This window comes from Canis aureus, chromosome 33 (genome assembly GCF_053574225.1).
Source record: "Canis aureus isolate CA01 chromosome 33, VMU_Caureus_v.1.0, whole genome shotgun sequence".
In the NCBI taxonomy this organism is placed as follows: Eukaryota; Metazoa; Chordata; class Mammalia; order Carnivora; family Canidae; genus Canis; species Canis aureus.
In genome coordinates, this window is record NC_135643.1 from 20560001 (window position 1) to 20580334 (window position 20334).

At 33.2% G+C, this 20334-nt stretch overlaps 1 protein-coding gene and 1 pseudogene across 43 annotated transcripts in view; one reads left to right on the forward strand and one right to left on the reverse strand.

The window, feature by feature from the left end:
• STPG2 (sperm tail PG-rich repeat containing 2) overlaps positions 1-20334 on the reverse strand; it is a 523536-nt gene that overhangs the window by 378778 nt on the left and 124424 nt on the right. For 42 of the 43 annotated variants that reach the window (XR_013371292.1, XR_013371283.1, XR_013371282.1 and 39 more), the window contains 3 exons: positions 17280-17439; positions 10814-10974; positions 2477-2566 (listed from right to left, as the gene is read on the reverse strand). Coding sequence is in view for 22 of the 43 variants with exons in the window: in XM_077882938.1 (XP_077739064.1) it covers positions 2477-2566; positions 10814-10974; positions 17280-17439 (411 nt within the window). In the remaining 21 variants the exon portion in view is untranslated. The remainder of the gene's footprint in view (positions 1-2476; positions 2567-10813; positions 10975-17279; positions 17440-20334) is intronic. The other variant, XM_077882943.1, reaches the window with a different exon arrangement.
• LOC144304429 (U6 spliceosomal RNA) lies at positions 7541-7640 on the forward strand (annotated as a pseudogene).

Here is a 20334-nt window from a genome sequence, read left to right on the forward strand (position 1 = left end):
ATTCAAGAAAGTATTATTTCATTATCTCCTAGCTCTGAAATGTTACTAATGCTGCTGGGAAAGTGTTTGATATCAATATGTTTCTCATCCCTCTGTAGGTGACCTAGTTACTTTTCTCTGTGGAAGCTTCAAGGGTATTTTAATTCTAGTTTTCTGAAAATGCAAAACAATATAAAAGGGATGTATGTCTTTTAAAATTTAAGTTCCTTGGTATTTTGTTGAGTTCTTCTAATTGAAGATTTCTGTTTTAATTCAGTTCAGGATAACTTACTGTTTTTTATATCAAATACTCCTAACTACTATCTTACCATTCTGTTTCTGGAATGCCTAATAAACAGATGTCTGGCTTGTTTCTAGCCTCCATTTATCATATTTTCAATCGGTTTGTCTTTTTATATTAAAATAATGCTATGTTGTAGTTTTTTAAAAAATACCTATTTCATTGGGACCATGTAAAAGAGAGATATATGTATATGTCTTTCATATGAAACCAGAAGCCTGAGTTTTTAAATATTTTTATATAAAGCTTATAAAAATGTTGAAAATCAAACTATATACCCTTTAAAATTACAGCATATCTATACATGTAAATTTTAAATATGTAGAAAGTAAATTTTCTAATATTTTTAAGTAAAAATTATAAAATTAATTCCATTATTTCATAAGTTTGAGAACAATTTTGACCTGAGATCAATAATTTGGATTTTTTATGAGATATATACTCATATGTTTTAAGGGCATGTTATTTGCAGAAGAGTTTCCAAAATCAAAGTGTTCTGTGTGATTAAACTATTTTGCTTCTTGGGTAAGCAAGGTACTGCCCAATACTTTCAATTGCAAGTATTTCATGTCATAAAACAGCAATACTTAAAAAAGGAGTTTCCATATCCAAGTTAAAAGAGAAAAATTTAAATTAAGTAAAAGCAACTGGTAGAATAACTCATCTTCTTTAGGACTCATCACCAACTTGTTTCACTACAAACACATTTAGCAAATACATATGCATTCTTTATGGGTACCTTCATAGATTTGCATTTTTTCCTAGTAGCTATAATATTATAATAGAAATAACTATGAATTCCCTAAATATTCTTTTTTTTAAATTTTTATTTATTTATGATAGTCACAGAGAGAGAGAGAGAGAGAGAGAGAGAGGCAGAGACATAGGCAGAGGGAGAAGCAGGCTCCATGCACCGGGAGCCTGACGTGGGATTCGATCCCGGGTCTCCAGGATCGCGCCCTGGGCCAAAGACAGGCGCCAAACCTCTGCGCCACCCAGTGAGGGATCCCTCACTAAATATTCTTATGCTTAAAAACTCTGTACTAGTAATAAATGTGGACATTCTCCACAGTGGATCCTAATGTGTACAATGACTCACTTGAGAAACACAACACAACCATAAAATTTCTCAAGATAAAGAAATGATCTATTAAAACATTTTTAAAAACCACATTTATTTAACAAGTATGAGACTCTCCGGTGTCAAGAACACTGCTGGATGATTTTAAACTCTCTTTGAACTTACAGCGACAAAAAAAAATCATAGAACCTGATGCTAATGTCTGATAGCATTTCTGATAGCTCTCATCAAATTAGTTTCTTTGACATCTTAGACATTCCCAGATATCAATTTAACTAGCTTGCATTTGTCCTTTCTTTAAATTAGTTCTTCCTAATTTTCTATCAGTTACCTCACCACTAAAAACATTATAATTCAACTCTTGGCATTGTGCACCTACTAAAATTTTATTTCAGCAAGCAATGCTACTTCTCAAGTTGATGGCTAAACTTTAAAACCTGGTTGATGAGCTTGTTTTGATAATTTGTTATTAATAATATAATGACAGCCCAATTTCTATAAAAATTCATTTTAACAATACCTACACATGGAAAGCTAACTTTTTAACTGCAAATTTCAAATTGATCTTTTAGTAAATTTATTCTGAATGAAACAGTCAAGTATTCATTTTTAAATTTCATCTGCTTTACTTATTTCAACTTATTCAATAGTAGGTATTTATAAAATGGAAATTTAGTTAGAAAAATTCTTATCAACAGTTTAAAATACAAATTAGCATGGATTAAAACAGGGCACTGAAGAGTCTTAGGTACAAGATGGATTTAAACTGAAAAGAAAAAATTTACACTGATAAATAAACTGAGCTGAACCTAAAGTAAACCTTCTACTTCATACACAACATGATTATATTTTCCTATATATCCTAAAAACAGATGTTCTCTGGCCCAACAGGAGATGTTCCATGTAATAGTCTCTCCCAGAGCAATGCTAGACTTTTCTGCTTAGCCTTCAAGAATTTTGTTCAACTTTAAAAATAAGGAAGTACATGCTAGCCAAAGATGTTACAACAGCCTACCAGGTACCTCTCTCAGATCCTAATATACTGTTCAGATTATACAGTCTTTTCCATGATTCCTAGATTACAAATAAGTTTGGTTATAGAGGAGTCTTCTTACCATATCTGACAGTTTAGTAGATTTTTGTGTTCTTGACAAGAAAGCAGTATAGTAGTTAGTCAAGTCAGGCAGTTCATCAGAAATTCTAACCTGTGAATTCCAAAAAGCATGTTGAAAGAAGGGATAAAAAGTATGTATCATTCCTAATTATCAATTCAAGTGGCACAAAAAATAATAAATTTGCAAGAAAATATATCAAGGTTGTTCTATCATTGGAGATAGACGTATTTATTATAAATTTTAAGTGGGATATAAAAGTAAAAGACTTTAAGTCAATGAGATACTAAAATTTAAAAAGAGTTGATTATAAGAACTCTAGAAAAGTAGGATGGATCTACATACATTATTTAAACACATTAAGAGGGGATCCCTGGGTGGCTCAGCGGTTTAGCACCTGCCTTTGGCCCAGGGCGTGATCCTGGGGTCCTGGGATCAAGTCCCGCATCGGGTTCCCTGCATGGAGCCTGTTTCTCCCTCTGCCTGTGTCTCTGCCTCTCTCTCTCTTTGTCTCTCATGAATAAATAAATAAATAAATAAATAAATAAATAAATAAATAAAAAAAAAGCTTAAAAATAAAAAAATAAACACATTAAGAGTGAGTTACCATACTGTAATGTCAAATTTAGACATCAATTTGTGTTGCTTCGTAACACATATATAAATAATATATATGATATTTAGCCAATCATAGTATTATTTGTTAGTATTAAATTATTAATACATAACTTAAAAATATATTAACAGTAACTACTTAAATTTATTATGTAGAAATCCTACATTAATAAATTTTCTAAACAAAATGATCCACACTCTCTTGAATATTGTAAATCATTACGTGCATTGAGAATGTAAATTAATAGGCTACATGAAGCTGGTAATCTAAAAATTTAATTAGCAATTAATTAATCCTTGTGATATTATGCTTCTGATTCATCATACAATTTAGTCATTTGCATTCACTTAATATTTTAAACTGTATAAACAGTAGTAACATTCTTTGTGTATAGAAAAGAGAAGAGAATTTATTTTCCCATTTTTACACACTTCACTGTTTCTATTCCAGAATTTGGTATGCATATTTAGTAATTTAGAATTTGATACCAAGTAGAATAATTAGATACCTCTTTGTTCACTTTATGAGGAATAGTAATCTACTAAAAACTCCATCCCTCACATGCTGTATCTTTGAAACTATATGCCTCTCTACCCTAAATGCTGAACTAGTGCTTCTCCACACTTTTCCTAATACTAATTCTATCTAGTCACCCAAAGGAAAACTGATTTTACCACTTTAAAAAACAGAAATCCAGTCACATCTTGTGAAAACCTTCAAATACAGAGTATCTGAACATTATTATTTTGTGTGATTTTATATTTGTTGATGATGAAAAAATAATTCACTTTTATAATTTTATTATCAGGTATGTGGTACTAGAAATTATAGAATAAAGAAGTTCTTGAAAGCATCTTAAAATTTTTTAAAAGATTTTATTTGAGAGAGAGACAGTGAGAGAGAGTGAAAGCACAAGTGAGAGGAAGGGACAGGAAGAGAGGAAGAAACAGACTCCCCGCTGAGCAGGGAGCCAGATGCCTGATGTAGAGCTTCATAAAGGACTCAAACGCAGGACACTGAATCATGATCTGTGCTGAAGGCAGACACTTAACTGAGCCACCCAGGTACCCACATTTTATAATTTTTACTGTCTATGGGTAGAAGTTCAGAAAACAAATCAGTCATTGGATGACATGGATTTTAGAGGCAGTAAGTTTGCAGAAAACCACATTTTTACCAAAAATAATTTAAATACAGATAAAATATAAGAAAATCCTATTTTTAAAGGCCTCATAGAGTTGTGGATGCCTCTAACTTTGAGTTGTCAGCATAGACAAAAGAGGCTAAGATTCTAAATAGGGTAGAACTTCTGAAAGATAAGCTATCATTTTGTAGGTGCTTTCTCCCTGGTGGCATTTACTCATAACAGGCAACAAAGAAAGAATTTCAGTTTTGACCTGGTGAGGCTGCTGTTAAAGAGCTGAGAAAAAGCTTACTGTGGTCTTATTAAGCCAGAATGGCAAAATTTCAGGTTTGAGGAGCCTCAAAAACACATAATTTTCCCTAGGAACCTTTTTGCCATTGGATAAGTGATGGGGTGATGCTAAAAATCTAAGCCAAAACACAAATGTATTAAAGACTGAAGTTCAGAACTTGACAGACAGAGGTCTTGACCACATCAGGGCTTACAGCTAAAATCTCTAGAGAACTACTTAAGAAAATTAACAAACCAGAGGTAAACTAAGCCCTAGAAAAAATATAATCACTATAATAATGACTGGATTAAGATAATCTCAGATTTCCATCTGCCATGCAAAGGAAAGTATAAAATCTCTCTAGTCGAACATAACACCATTTAAAGTCTCTAGGTTACATGCAACATATGGCATTTCATTAAAAATTAGAGGGCATGCCAAAAGATAGACATGCATGATCAAAACTCAAGAGAAAAAACATAACAGAAAATAACAACAGACTAATAGGTGATGTAGGTACTGGAATTAATACACAGAACTTTAAAATTAGTATAATTAATGTGTTCAAGAAAACAAGAAAATAATGAAAAAGAAGAGCTAAAAACATGGAGAATTTCTCCTGAGAAGTAAAATCGCTGTAAGTATTTAAATAGAATTCATTCTAGAACTGAAAAATAGAATATCTGAAATTAAAAAATAGATCAGTGTAATAGGATTTGAAACACATTTTTTAAAAAACGATTAAAAGATTAGTTAATTGAAAGATATGCCCGAAGAAGATATCTAAACTGAAGCACAATTAAAAAAATAAAATAAAATAAAATAAAAAAGAAAACACGATCCTTAGGTACTATAAGAGATGGTTGAGTCACAGTAAATAGGTGTACCATATCTATTTCTTAGAGTCTCCAAAAGATATGCAGAAAGAATGTGACAGAAGAAATTTATGAAGATATAATAGTAAAAATTATTTAAAATTATGAAAGACCCAACTGCAAACCTCAGACAAATAAGTATAAAGAGAACCACACTTCTGACACATTGAATAGACCCCCCCCCCAAAAAAAGACATTTGCTTTCAAAGAAGAAACAAACTTGACAATGTACTTCTCAGTATAAATAACAGAAGGCTTAAAACAATAGAATAACATCTTTAAAGTACTGAAAGAAAATAACTACCAACATAAAAACCCAACCCCCCAAATTAAAAATGACAAAATAAAGACATTTTCAGACAAAACTACAATAATTCATCATTAACAGGCCTTAACGAAAAGAAGCACTAGAGGGGTTTTTTCAGGCAGAAGAAAGATGATTGATACAGAAACACAGAAATGCAGAAAGAAACAAAGCATAAAAGAGAAGGTAAATGTTTTGGTAAATATAAATAAATATTGACTGTACAAAACAATAATATTCAAAGGGTTTAAAGTTTTTTTTTTTAATTTTTATTTATTTATGATAGTCACAGAGAGAGAGAGAGGCAGAGACATAGGCAGAGGGAGAAGAAGGCTCCATGCACCGGGAGCCTGACGTGGGATTCGATCCCGGGTCTCCAGGATCGCGCCCTGGGCCAAAGGCAGGCGCCAAACTGCTGCGCCACCCAGGGATCCCCAAAGGGTTTAAAGTATACATAAACTTAAAATGTATGACAATAATGAATAAAATAGGAGGTAGCAAAATGGAGCTAAAATGTTTTAAGTTAGCATTATCAAGAAAGTGGTAAAAGTAATCCTTTTATTAAACTGCAAAAAGGATACAAATTATAAATTTGGTGACCACCACTAAAAGGCTATAAAACAATATACAACTAAAAATGTTATAGAAATAGATGAAATAGAGTAATATAAAATATTTGACTAATTCATAAAAGAAGGTGAGGTAAGAAAAAAATGCTAAAACAAGCAAGCCAATAGAATATATGAAACAATCTGGTTTCTACACACACAAATGTATCAGTAATCACATTAAATATTAATGGGTTAATACTGCAGTTCAACACAGTTTATGACTGGATTTTTAAAACTAAGATGTGCTTAGGGTATATCTTTCACTCTTGATTACAGTTTGTTAAATTTTACATAAACTAAGAGTCTGGATTAAACCTATGGTAGTTTTCAATTGTCAATAATAATAACAAAAGTTACTAAGTTTGTACTATGTGCCAGAAGCTATTTAAAGTATTTAAATGTATTGATTCATTTAGCATTCACAATAATGCTTTGAGGTATAACCTATGATGACCTCCATCTTACCAAAGCATAGAGTTTAAATAACTTACAGAAGTTCAGTGACAGAGCAAGAAAATATACTCAAATACTCTGACACCAGAGATCATGCTTATAATCACTAAGCTATACTGCCTCATTATCTTCAGTAGAGAATAAAGATTATAATGAGGGTTTTGTAAAAATTGCTTGCAAGTTATAATTCTAATAATTCTCTTGAATCTAAATGTCAGGTTACTTAGAATAATGAACTTCTAGTACATTTGAAACAAAATACAGGGATCCCTGGGTGGCACAGCGGTTTGGCGCCTGCCTTTGGCCCAGGGCGCGGTCCTGGAGACCCGGGATCGAATCCCACGTCGGGCTCTCGGTGCATGGAGCCTGCTTCTCCCTCTGCCTATGTCCCTGCCTCTCTCTCTCTCTGTGACTGTCATAAATAAATAAAAATGTTTAAAAAAAAAAAAAAAAGAAACAAAATACAACAAAAATATTGTAAAAATTACTTTTGTTCATGATGCATTTCAAATATATCAGCACTGAAACATGGTTAAGATGGTAAATTTAATGTTATACATTTTTTACCATATTAGAACATATATGTAAATAAAATTTTGTAAGAATTCATAAAAATCTCACTTTGTAAAATTTTAATTTTGCTTAAATAAGAAAACCTTTATTCAATTTTTCTTTTATGCCTACAAATCTTAAGCAACTCTTGAGATTACAGATTATTTACAGCTGTTCTTTCATTACAATGAGATCTATTTCAGCTATATCTTAAGTTTTTAACTAATTTAAAGAACTAGGAGTGATAACTTTGGCAGCACATATACTAAAACTTGGAGAACACAGAGAAGATTAGCACCCTGTGCAAAAATGACATCTAAATTTAACTTCATTTCATTTATTAAAAAACCTTTTAAAGCACCAGAATATTCTTACATTACCACCATAAAAATCTTAGGATTCAATTTCCTATAAACCATATGTATTCTACATATTCTCCTTTCTGGGTTGAAAATAATTTTCTCTGTTAGGAAGGACAAATCCAATCGTCCAATCCAATTCAGCATTTCAGTGACTCTATTATTCCCCATATCATCTACTCCACTGGTACAGAGTTCCTTTTTGCTACATTTTGTTTTGCCAAGCCAAATTTCTACAAGCTAGTTTTAATTTTCTGTAGTATTTTTACACTAAATTGTCCTTCTCTTTAAACTTCCTGGAGTATAGTTCTATGCCTCTCTCTCATATTCATTTATTCAGTTATAATTTCCTGAGTTACTACTATAGAATAAATACCATGTTTTCACTGTTTTGTACATGTCCTTTCATAATTTGGCAACTATATTCAAACTTCCCCAACATTTAACTTCTATTCTACCCTTATTGTTAGCTACTTTTATTTTTCCATATGTACATTCAACTTTCTCAAATTCTTTAGGAGAAAGAATAAATAATAAATTTACATACATATATTACAATGTTCTTTTTAAAATGTTCTCTACAAAGTTTCATGTGTAGCCAAAACTGCATTGTCAGAATTTCTTCATGAGATTATCTTCCTGTCAACTCTTCTAGGTTAGTGAACTCTTAGAGTCTCTGATCTTAAAAACATTTCTTGTTTCTGCTGATCATTTTGAAATAAGGAATATCTAAATTCCTGGTACATATCTAACAATGTCCAGAATCTCTTCTTGATAATTTTAAACTGTAAAATAACATGACCACTGTTTGCACAAGATTCTTCCATTCTATTTCATTAGTTCTCCTTATTTAGTCAAAATTAAGCTAAGATATGAGTTCCTCCCTTAGCATCCTCTACTTTTGTGAAAGTAAATTATCAGGAAATTAAAAACATGTAAGACATTCTCTTTCAATAAAATGAAAAATCCAACATAAGATTTAACATTTACTCACATAGTTATCATCTTTGATATTCTGTATAAATTTATATATATCCAGATTCCACCTGGTAACATTTTCCTCTGCTTGGAAGACTTCCTTTAACATTTCTTATACTTCAGATCTTTGAACGATGAATATTTCAGCATATATATATATATATATATATATATATAAATTTTATATATATATAAAAGTCTTCAGTTTTGTTCTCATTTTTCAAGATATTTTAGCCTGCCATAGAATTATAGCTTGACAAGTATTTTCTTTCAATACTTACAAAAGGTGCACTGCTGTCTTTTGACTTCCAACAAGCAATATGCTGTCATTTTTAACTTTGTTCCTCAATGCTATGTATCCTTGTTCTCTGGTTGCTTTTAAGAATTTTTTTTAACCATTCTAGTCAGTTTGGTTACAACATGCCTTGGCATAATTTCCTTAACGTCTTCTGTGCTGCAGGCATGTTGAGCTTCATAGATATGTAGGGTTTTAGCTCTTATCAAAGTTAGGAAATTTTCAGCCATTGTTTCTTAAAATATTTTTTTTTCCTTCAAGGACACTATTTACACATATCGTAGGCCACTTCAAATTGTCTCATAGTTCACTGATACTTTATTCATTATTTTTGTCCTTTTTTTCAGTGATTCATTTCAGATAGTTTCTATCAGTGTCTTCAGGTTCACTAATCTTTTCTTCTGAACTTTCTAATCTGTTAGTGATAGTGCACCTCTTAAAAAATGTTATACTTGCCATCTCTCTAGAACTTCAGTTTGTCCCTTCTATTTGTGCCATTTCTCAACTCAATATGTCCAATCTTTCTTCTACCTTCTTGAACATGTGGAATCTAGTTATAATAACTGTTGAATGCCTTTACTAATTCTAGCATCTGTATAATTTCTAGTCTTTTTCTATTGATTGTTTCCCACCCCCAACCCCCAATTCTAGGCTATATTTTCCTGCTTCTTTGCATATCTACTAATTTTTTTAATGGATGCCATATACTGTGACTTTTATCCTCAGGTACTGGATATTTTTTAATTTCTATGAATTACTGAGATTTGTTTTGGGATGAAGAAGTCCAGTAAAGCAAAAATATATATAAAGATGAACTACTTGGAGAAAAAATATAAACTGTCATTCACAGGTGGCACAACTGTACTTGAGAAAATTTTTTTAGAACTATTAATAAATTAGTAGAATTAATCACTTAATTTATCAAGAAGTATAGATAACTGGTAAAGCAAATCTTTACTAAAGACTATGATATTTCTTTATACCAATAGCAGAAAGCTAAACAATGAAAATATTTGAAAGATACCATTAGAATAAAAAACACAAAATACTAAACACAAAGGAATAAATCTGGGATGCTTGGGTGGCTCAGCAGTTTAACTTCTGCCTTTGGCTCAGGTTGTGATCCTGAGGTTCTGAGATCAAATTTCACATCAGGCTCTCCATAGGGAGCCTGCTTCTCCCTCTGCCTATGTCTCTGCTTTCTCTGTGGGTCTTTCATGAATAAACTAATAGAATTTCTTTTTTCTTTAAAAAAAAAAAAAAAGGAATAAATCTAATAAAAATGGGTAAGACTTCTACACAAAATTATAAAACCACAAAGAGCATTTTAAGGAGATCTAAATTACTCTCAGAAAAAGTGGAAGAATTCTATTTATTTATTTATTTATTTATTTATTTATTTATTTATTTTAATAGAACAAATTTAGAATGAAGTTAAAGAAATACACATAAGATCCTCAAAGAGATAGAGAATAAGATCCACCATTAAAAAGAAATTATAAACATAGTTGCAAACCAAATTAATGTTTATTCTTATGCCATAAATTACCACATACAAATAATTTCAATAATAATGTATGGCTTGAGGCACCTGGGTGGCTCAGTCATTTAAGCATCTGATTCTTAGTTTCAGCTCATGTTGACTGCAGGGTTGTGACACTGAGATGCACATTGGGCTCCACGCTCAATGCAGAGTCTGCTTATCCCTCTCCCTCTGCTCCTCCCTGTGCTCACTCGCTCTTTCATAAATAAGTAAAATCTTTAAAAATAATAATAGTAGTATGGCTTATAATAATGAGGCATATATGTCACAAGCAAATTTTTTAAGTCCTAAGTCTTGGTATTAGATTTAAAGAACATTATTTTGGTATTCACAAATTACCTGATAATCAGCAGGACCAGGAGAACTACAAGCTTCTTTCTGAACCAGGAAGAGAGTCCGAGGAACAGAAGAACCAAATGCACTTTTCTTTTGTTTCTTCAAGCAGGTATTGCTAACCTTGTCAATTATAGTATTGTTTAGGATATTATAAAACCCAGGACCTAAAATCATGAGGAATATCATATTAAACATGCTTTTAATTTTTTAAAACTAAGTAACCTTAAATTAAATAATTGTTTTTAGAAAGAACTCTCATATACTGCTAGCAGGAATGTAAAATGATACGACATTTAGAGAAATAATTTGTCAAATTTTTATAAAGTTAAACAAATACTTAGTATATGGCCCAAAATTCTACTCCTGGGTATTTTCTCAAGAAAAATGAAAACAACCCAACATCCATCAGCTGGTGAATTTTTAAAAATGCGCCAAACCAAAAAAAAAAAAGAAGTGCCAAACCCATGCAACAGAATACTATTCAGCAATAAAAAGGAAATATAAATGCAACAACATGAATGATCCTCAAAAACATGATGCCAAGTGAAAGAAAATAGATAAAATCCAGACTAATGTATGATTCTATTTATATGAAGTTCCAGAAAATGCAATATCATAGTGGCAGAAACAGTAGCCTGGAATGGGTGGAGATTAACTGCAGAGGGGAATGAGAGAGCATTTTTAAAATGATGGAAATGTTCCAAAATTTAATTGTAGTGGTGGTTACCTGACTTACATACATTTGTCAAAACTCATCAAACTACACACTTAAAATTAATTATTTTACGGTGTAAATTATTATTTTCTGTGTAAATTATACCGAAAGAAAGAAAGAAAGAAAGAAAGAAAGAAAGAAAGAAAGAAAGAAAGAGAAAAAAAAAAGAAAAGAAAAGAAAAGAAAAGAAAAGAAAAGAAAAATTAATTCTCGATGCTAAAAAGTATTGAAGAGTTGATGTAGTAACATTAGAAATCAATTTGGGCCTGGAATGACTTTGTCTAAGAAGGGCTAAAATATCACTTCCACTGCATGCTACTGGTCAAAAAAGACACCAGAGGAGCCAAGATTGGAAAGGAAAATAAAAGACTCAACTTCTCAATGGCATGAGTAGTAAATAATTTTGTACCAGAATAGACTTACCATAACAAATTACCATAACAAAATTTACAGCAATGGTTTGAGATTAAGCAATGGCTCAGAAGCTAGAATACCTCAAGACTCAGAAAAAGGGCCATAAGAGGACAGATGATGGCTTAAAGGACAGGAGGAAATGTTACCAGAGGTTGGAGAAAAGATAACTTGTATAATAGAATGGCAGAGATTTTAACAAAACTAATGCTTGAGATAATGAAGAAAATACTTAAATAAGTAGTTTTTAGCTAAGAAAGTTTCCAGTCTGAATATCAAAAGTGCCAACCAGTTGTTTTTATCCATGTATAAAAAGGTATGGAAAGAAAGAGATGAGTTAAAACTGTTGTTTTCAAGGGGAATTTATAAGAAATGAAAAGAAATCAAAATTTTCTGGTCTGAAAGTAAAACTCTTTTTCATCGCATCTCTCCATATAGCAAAAAACTCCCAAAGCAAGAAATGGCCTTGAGAGATCAAAGACCAAATCCAGGGTTTCGCTGTAAGAACCTTTGTTAAGAACTCAGAAGAATCTCTCAGTTAAAGGAAAGGCTTCTAAGAATTTTAAGACCATATGTCAATGACCTTAGAATCTAGGAGCATTGAGGGGCACCTGGGTGGCTCAGTGGCTGAGCATCTGCCTTCGGCTCAGGGTGTGATACCAGGGTTCTGGATCCAGTCCCACATCAGGCTCCCGGCGAGGAGCTTGCTTCTCCCTCTGCCTATGTCTCTGCCTCTCTCTCTCTCTCTGTGTGTGTCTCATAAATAAATAAATAAAATCTTAAAAAAAAAAAAAAAAAAGAATCTAGGAGTATTGAAACTACCAGCACTACCAAAGATGACCCAAAGTAGACAAGGGTTTTCCTAAGAAGTACATTTGAGTGTGGCTTTTATCCAGGGTATTTGATTCTAATACAATAAGATACCTACAAAGTTTTCATATGGAATTGTACAAACTTTGAAAGAAAGAGACATCAACAGTGCAAATGAAAAGTGGCTATAGAGCCCTAATCTTCCATAGGCAAGAAGCAGGCTGAGAAAGCTCCAACTGCAAACACAGCTTTTTTCTTTGAGATTTTTTTTTCTTGCTTCTTGAGGTAGATCTGTATTGCTACATACTTCCCTCTTAGGACCACCTTTGATGCATCCCAAAGGTTTTGCACCATTGTGTTTTTATTTTCATTTGTTTCTATGTATTTTTTAATTTCTTCTTTGATTTCCTGGTTGATTCGCTCAACCTACAGTAGCATGTTGCTTAACTTCCATTTATTTGTGGTCTTTCCAAATTTGTTCTTCTGGTTGACTTCTAGTTTCATAGTATTGTGGTAAGAAAAGGTGCATGGTATAATTTTAATTGTTTTGTATTTGTTGAACCTGTTTTGTGACCTATTCTGGAGAATCTTCCATGTACACTAAAAAAGAATATATGTTCTGCTGTCCTAGGATGGAACGTTCTGTATATATCTGTTAAGTCCATCAGGACCATTGTGTCATTCAAAACCATTGTTTCCTCATTTATTTTCTATTTAGATGATCTATCCATTAATGTCAACAGGGTATTAAAATCCCCCACTACCATTATGTTATTATCAATTAGTTCTTTATATTTGTCATTGTTTTATATATTGTCATTGTCATTGTACTCTCACGTTGGGTACATAAATATTTACAATTGCTATATCTTGTTTGATTGTCCCTTTTATGGTTATATAATGCTCTTTTCTGTTTCTTTTTCGAGTCCTTACTTTAAAGTCTAGTTTGGGAGGCACCTGGGTGGCTCAGTGGTTGAGCATCTGCCTCCAGCTCAGGGCATGATCCTGGGGTCCTGGGATCAAGTTCCACATAGGGCTGCCCATGGGGAGCCTGCTTCTCCCTCTGTCTACGTCTCTGCCTCTGTGTGTCTCTCATGAATAAATAAAAAATCTTTAAAAAATAAAAATAAATATAGTTTGGGGGCACCTAGGTGGTGCAGTCAGTCAAGTATCCAACTCCCGGCTTCGGCTCAGGTCATGATTTCAGGGTCGTGAGATCAAGCCTAAAGTCTAGCTCTGTAATCAGCTTGGAATCTGTTTGAGTTTCTCTCTCTCTCTCTCTCTCTCTCTCCCTCACTCCCTCCCTCCCCCTTCCTCCCATGCTGACTCTTGCTCTCTCCTTCTCACATAAATAAATAAATAAATAAATAAATAAATAAATAAATAAATAAATAAATAAATAAAGTTCATCCACATAAGTATTGCTACTCTGGCTTTCTTTTGACGTCCATTTGCATGATAAATGTTTCTCCACCTCCTCACTTTCAATCTGCAGCTGTCATTGATCTAAAAGGAGCTTCTTGTAGGCAGCATATAGATAGCTCTTGTTTGTTTAGCCATTCTGACACCCTACAGCTTAGATTGGAGCATTTAGTCCACTTATATTCACAAAGTAATTATTGATAGATATGTATTTATTGCCATTTATTACTTGTTTTGTCATTGTTTTTTTTGTCACTGTCATACTTAACTGTCTTCCTCACTTTTGGTCTCTCTTTAGCACTCAAAAAGTTCCCTTTAATATTTCTTGGTGTAGTGGTCATGAACTCTTTTAGTTTTTGTTTCTCTGGGAAGCTCTTTATCTCTCCTATTCTGAATGACAGTCTTACTGGATAGAGTACTCTGAGATTTTTTCCATTTAGCACTTTGAATATATCATGCCACTTCCTTCTGGCTTGATAAGGTTCTGTTTGAGAAATGTCCAGCTAGCCTTATGGGTCTTCCCTGGTAAGTTAAGGACTTCCTTTTGTCTTGCTGCTTTTAAGATTGTTTCTTTATCGCTATATTTTGTAAATTTAACTACAATATGTCTTGGTGTGGGCCTACTTTTGTTGATTTTGATGGGAGTTCTCTGTGCCTAATGGATCTGGATGTCTGTTTCCTTTCCCTGATTAGGAAAGTTTTCTGCTATTATTTCCTGAAATAAATTTCCTGTTCCCTTTTCTCTCTCTTCTTCTTCTGGGACTTCTATAATGTGAATTTTATTATATCTATTGGAGTCACTGAATTCCCAAAGTCTACTTTCATGTCCCATAATTATTCTTTCTCTCTTTTGGTTCAGCTTCATTATTTTCCATTATTTTGTCTTCTAGGTCACTAATTAATTCCTCTGCTTCTTCTGGCCTGCCATTAACTGCATCAAGCCCATTTTCAATCTCATTTATTATATTCCTCATTTCTGATTCAGTCTTTTTTAACTCTTTTATCTCAGTGGTAAAGGTCCCCCTAATGTCTTCCATTCTTTTCTCAAATCCAGTGAGTATCAGTATTATTGCTGCTTTAAATTCTCCATTAGGCACGTTACTTGTATCTGTTTTGCTTAGATCCCTGGCCATAGCCTTATCTTGTTCTTTCATTTGGAATAAATTCCTCTGTCTTGGCATTTTGTCTAAGTCTCTGTCTTCTTAGAAAAGCCAGTTATGTCTCCTGCTCCTGAAAGTAACAGCCTTATGAAGAAGTCATTTAATGCCCAGGGCCTGGTGCTTCAAGGAATATCTCTGGTGTGTGCTGCATGTGCTCTGTCTGCTGTTGTGTTTTGGTTGCTCTATTCTTCAGGTCAGTTGTCTGTAGAGGCTCTCCTTGTCTGCTATGGACAGTGTTTGGTCCCTCGACTGAATGTAGTGAGTTTTAACTAGGTGCACTCTAGTCTGCTTATGAAATGAGACCTGACACCAATTCTGCCAGAACTGAAGCCCTGTAAAACTCTCTGGGTAGGAGATATGGTGTAGGCAGGGGTTTGTGCTGGTCTTCTGGGGGAAGGGCCTGCCATGCTGGGACTGAGGCAAGCTTGACTGAGAAGGGCAGTCCTGCCAGAGCATGTGGAGTGGGGCTTGGTGTAAGCAAGTTAGCCAGAAACACAGCCTATTTCTTATAGAAAAGGAAGGATGATTCAAAAGATGGAAACAAAAGCCCAAAAGGTAAAACAAAACAAAACAAAAACTTGGAAAGTCATTCCCAGGGAGCCCAACTGGGTCCTAATGGGGAAATTACAAAAACTCCCTGGTTGGATTTCATAATTGCTATGGGCCTATAACTGTTACAGGCCTCCAGTTTTCTCTTTTCTGAATAAAAGCATCTAGTATGATTATTCTATCTTTCTCCTATTGCTGTGTTTTGAGATGTGAAAGGCAGATAATGTGTCTTTAGTTCAGAGCTCTTCTGACAGAGGGAAGTCATACTCAAGAAGCTAATCTGAAGTACCACACCCAAGATGCCTGGGTGGCTCAGGGGTTGAACATCTGCCTTCGGCTCAGGGTGTGATACTGGAATCCCAGGATCAAGTCCCACATGGGGCTCCCTGCAGGGAACCTGCTTATCCCTCTGCCTATGTCTCTGCCTCTCTCCTTGTGTCTCTCATGAATAAATAAATAAAATATTTTTAAAATAAATAAATAAAGTATCACACCCAAGAATTCTCACCTATAGAGATATAGGACTTAGATGACAAGATCCTGGACTTCAAGATTATACCATATTACATGAAACTTGAAGGCCTTGAGAAGGCATATAGGACAACTGTAAATATTTTGTGGGAAAAGTGTAGTCTATAGTAAATTAAAGATGGCCACAAATTCTTTACTACCCATGTCATTGACAGATGAAGTGTCAAGTTCTTCTGTTCAAAATGTGCTGCCCTGAGTGACCTGATTAACAGAATGTGGAACTTCTGACATTAGGAAATAAGAAGCCTTGTACCAACTTGCCACATCCTATAGAGCCCTGAGCTACCAAATTAAAAGACCAGCTACCTGGGGGGAGCAATGCACTCTGAATGACAGTCTCATCTGAGCTCTGCCTTCCAGCTATCCCACAAAATAATAAGATACAATAGAAAACTCTGTTTTTAAGCCACTAAATTTGGTATGCAGCAACACATAACTATATGTTAACATTTATAGAAGTTATTTTTGTGCTAGACTCTTAATTCTGTATACTAGAATATCCCATGAGAATACTAGAATATGTGCTAGGATATCCCCAAAATAAAATTTTAACAAAAGTGTATGTCATAAGTTAAATTACTGGCAATAACCATGTAGTTGATATATATGTTCATCCATAAAGAGCAATTAGGAAATTTACTGAATAAAGGAAAACAACAGAAAATTACCATTAAAGATATGTGACATGTTAAATTGAAATCTTATTAAAATTGCACATTATTTTTAATCTGTGTTTAGTGTATAGTCAATACTTTAAAAATGTGACTCAAAATAACAACACAAATCATAGAACAAAAAAAAATTGTGCTTTCTGGTACATCCATCTTGTTAAGAATATTAAGCTATATAAATATATGGATTAATTACTAACCTGGCATTTCCTCTGTCCTACAGTCTTGTGTGAATCGAGCAGCACTTTGACCAAATGGGGTACTTTTCAGTCCTGGTGCTTTCTTCAAGGAATTAAAAGCAGTTCGAGATTCATTATATGTGCCAGGAGCTGGAGTGATTGATTTCATAGGTACAAATCTCTGGTAAAGAACAGGAAAATAAGCCAATAAGAAATGTACCATAGTACATTTTGATATTTCATGAGTTAAAAGCTGCCTTCTTAGTCAATATAATATTTGGAGTTTATTTCTTCATGGAGTAAAAAAATAGAGATGAATTAAGATATTGTACCTATCAAAACATAAAATATATAGCTTTTAGTAAAATCAGCTATATATATTAATATATATATTAATACAGTAATGCATTACGTAAAATCAGCTATATATATTATTATATATATATATATATAAATACAGTAATGCATTACGTACTTTACTAAGCCAAATAGACATTTTGGAGGAAATCATCTCAAGATGAGATTCTAGATAATAACATATGTATAATCTTCACATTTAAATTATTCTGCAAGTTAAAATAACAAATAAAAAACTATATGGTCTAACATGGTTTCTTCTATGTAATAAAATTCACAAATTGACAAAGTTCCATGACATATATATTCAATTAACTCAACAATATCATTAAATAGCTTTAAAAATCTTAGATTTAAGTGATATATAAATCTGGTTTAGCTTATAATATTAAACTTATTATATTATGAACACAAAAAGTTTATTATAAATTTATATTTAGCTTAATATATAATATATATGTATCTATAGGTATAACTGAACTCATAAAATATAGTATTGTATATTTTGAAACTTTTTATTTGGTATTAATTTCAAATTTATGGGGATCCCTGGGTGGCTCAGTGGTTTAGTGCCTGCCTTTGACCCAGGGCGTGATCCTGGAGTCCTGGGATCGAGTCCCACATTGGACTCCCTGCATGGAGCCTGCTTCTCCATCTGCCTGTGTCTCTGCCTCTCTCTTTCTCTCTGTGTCTCTCATGAATAAATAAATAAAATCTTTAAAAAAGTAAAAATAAAACAATTTCAAATTTACAAAAAAAAATTGCATGAATAAAAATAATTCATAAAATACATGTATAATGTTTACCCAGAGTCACCCATTGCTAACATATCATTTGTTTTTTTAATTTGTCCACACTGTTTCTGTCTCTTTCTTTACGTCCATTCCTTCCTCTCTATCTCCCTGAGTGTGTCTATGTGCACACATATGCACACACACACAGACATGCAGCATGTATATACAACCATTTAATAGGAAGTTATATATATTATGGCCTTTTACCCTCAAATACTTTGGTGTATATTTACTAAAAGTATGGATTTTTTTTTACATATCTGAAGCACAGTTACCAACTTTAGTAAACGTACCAATGATATATTTTTACCTAATCAACTATTCACATTCCAAATCTATCAGCTGATCTAATAACACCTTGTTGCATTTTCTCCCTTTAGTATATAATCTAGTCTAGGTTCAGATATTGCTTTTAGCCTCCTTTAATATTAGAACATTTCTTAAACCTTCCTTTGTATTCTGTAACTTTGGAAGAATATAGCACCCCACCTTTGTATAATAAAACTTTCATTAGTTAGGACTTCTCTGATGCTTCCTCATGATTATATTCACATTATGCATTTCTGGACAACATACTAAATAGGTGATGTAGCTTTCTCAGAGTATCATATGTAGAGATACATGTTCTTGAACCTCAATTGTCATTTTAATTTTATAAAATTGAATACTCCCTCTACATTTATCAGTAAGCAAGAGCCCTCTCTTCTCTCCCAATTATTCATTTCATTATTTATCTACTTTTGTATTTATAATCCATATGAAAATATGAATGCAGGCAGCCCAGGTGGCTCAGGAGTTTAGTGCCGACTTCGGCCCAAGGCGTGATCCTGGAGACCCGGGATTGAGTCCCATGTCAGGCTCCCTGCATGGAGACTGCTTCTCCCTCTGCCTGTGTCTCTGCCTCTCTGCCTCTCTCTCTCTCTCTCTCTCTCTGTCCCTCATGAATAAATAAAATATTTTTAAATAAAAAAAAGAAAATATGAATGCCAGTTTTGACATTTATAATTGATCACTATTTTTTTTTACCAGTAGGGATCCCTTCAAGTTGGTTCATATGTCCCTATGATGTGTCGTCATCTTTTTCTTATTTTTTGAGACTTTTCTTATTTTGTGACATAACAAGATGTTACAGGTTCATCTTCCACCTACTTTGTCCAGTCCCTATTTCTTGGCTTATTTACTAAGCTAGGATATATATCTGTATATCTAACTATCCATACCTATACCCATATCTATACACACACACATACTCATGGAGATACCTATACATATATACTTTAGGAAGTCAAGAGTTCATATCAAACCTTCAATTCAAATCTATCATACAAGGTTCATTTTTATCTCTCCTAATCCAAATTTGTATGTACCTTCTTCCAAGTGAAAACTCTGGTTCACAATATTGACGTTTTTGCTTAGGATAATACACCTAAAATAGTTTCTTACTGCTTCACCCATACTATTGTAATAAACCAACTTCCTAAAAATAATTCAGAATTCATTTGTAATTCTTGCACTCACTATCCCTTCCAACTCTATCCTATCCAAGACTGATGTAGTAAAATACTGACGTTACATGGATGTTTCTGTCCCACGTCTTCAATATGGTTAAAAGTATTCACTTACAATATAATGGCATATTTGTTTCCATTCGCTTTCAGGTTTAGGGCTTTTATTTTAAGCCTTCTCATTCTTATCCACTTATTTTTATTTGAATATGTAGGACATTGACATGCTTCAAAAAGACAAATATGTATTTTAAAAAGTATACTTGAAGACGTGCCTCTGCCTTCATTTCCCTTCTACCCCATGGATTCTACACCACTGGAGGAAAATAGTCCAAGTTTATAACATTTGGGAGGAGGGGCAAGGTGGCAGAAGAGTAGGGGTCCTCAACACACCTGATCCCACAACTTTACCTAGATAAC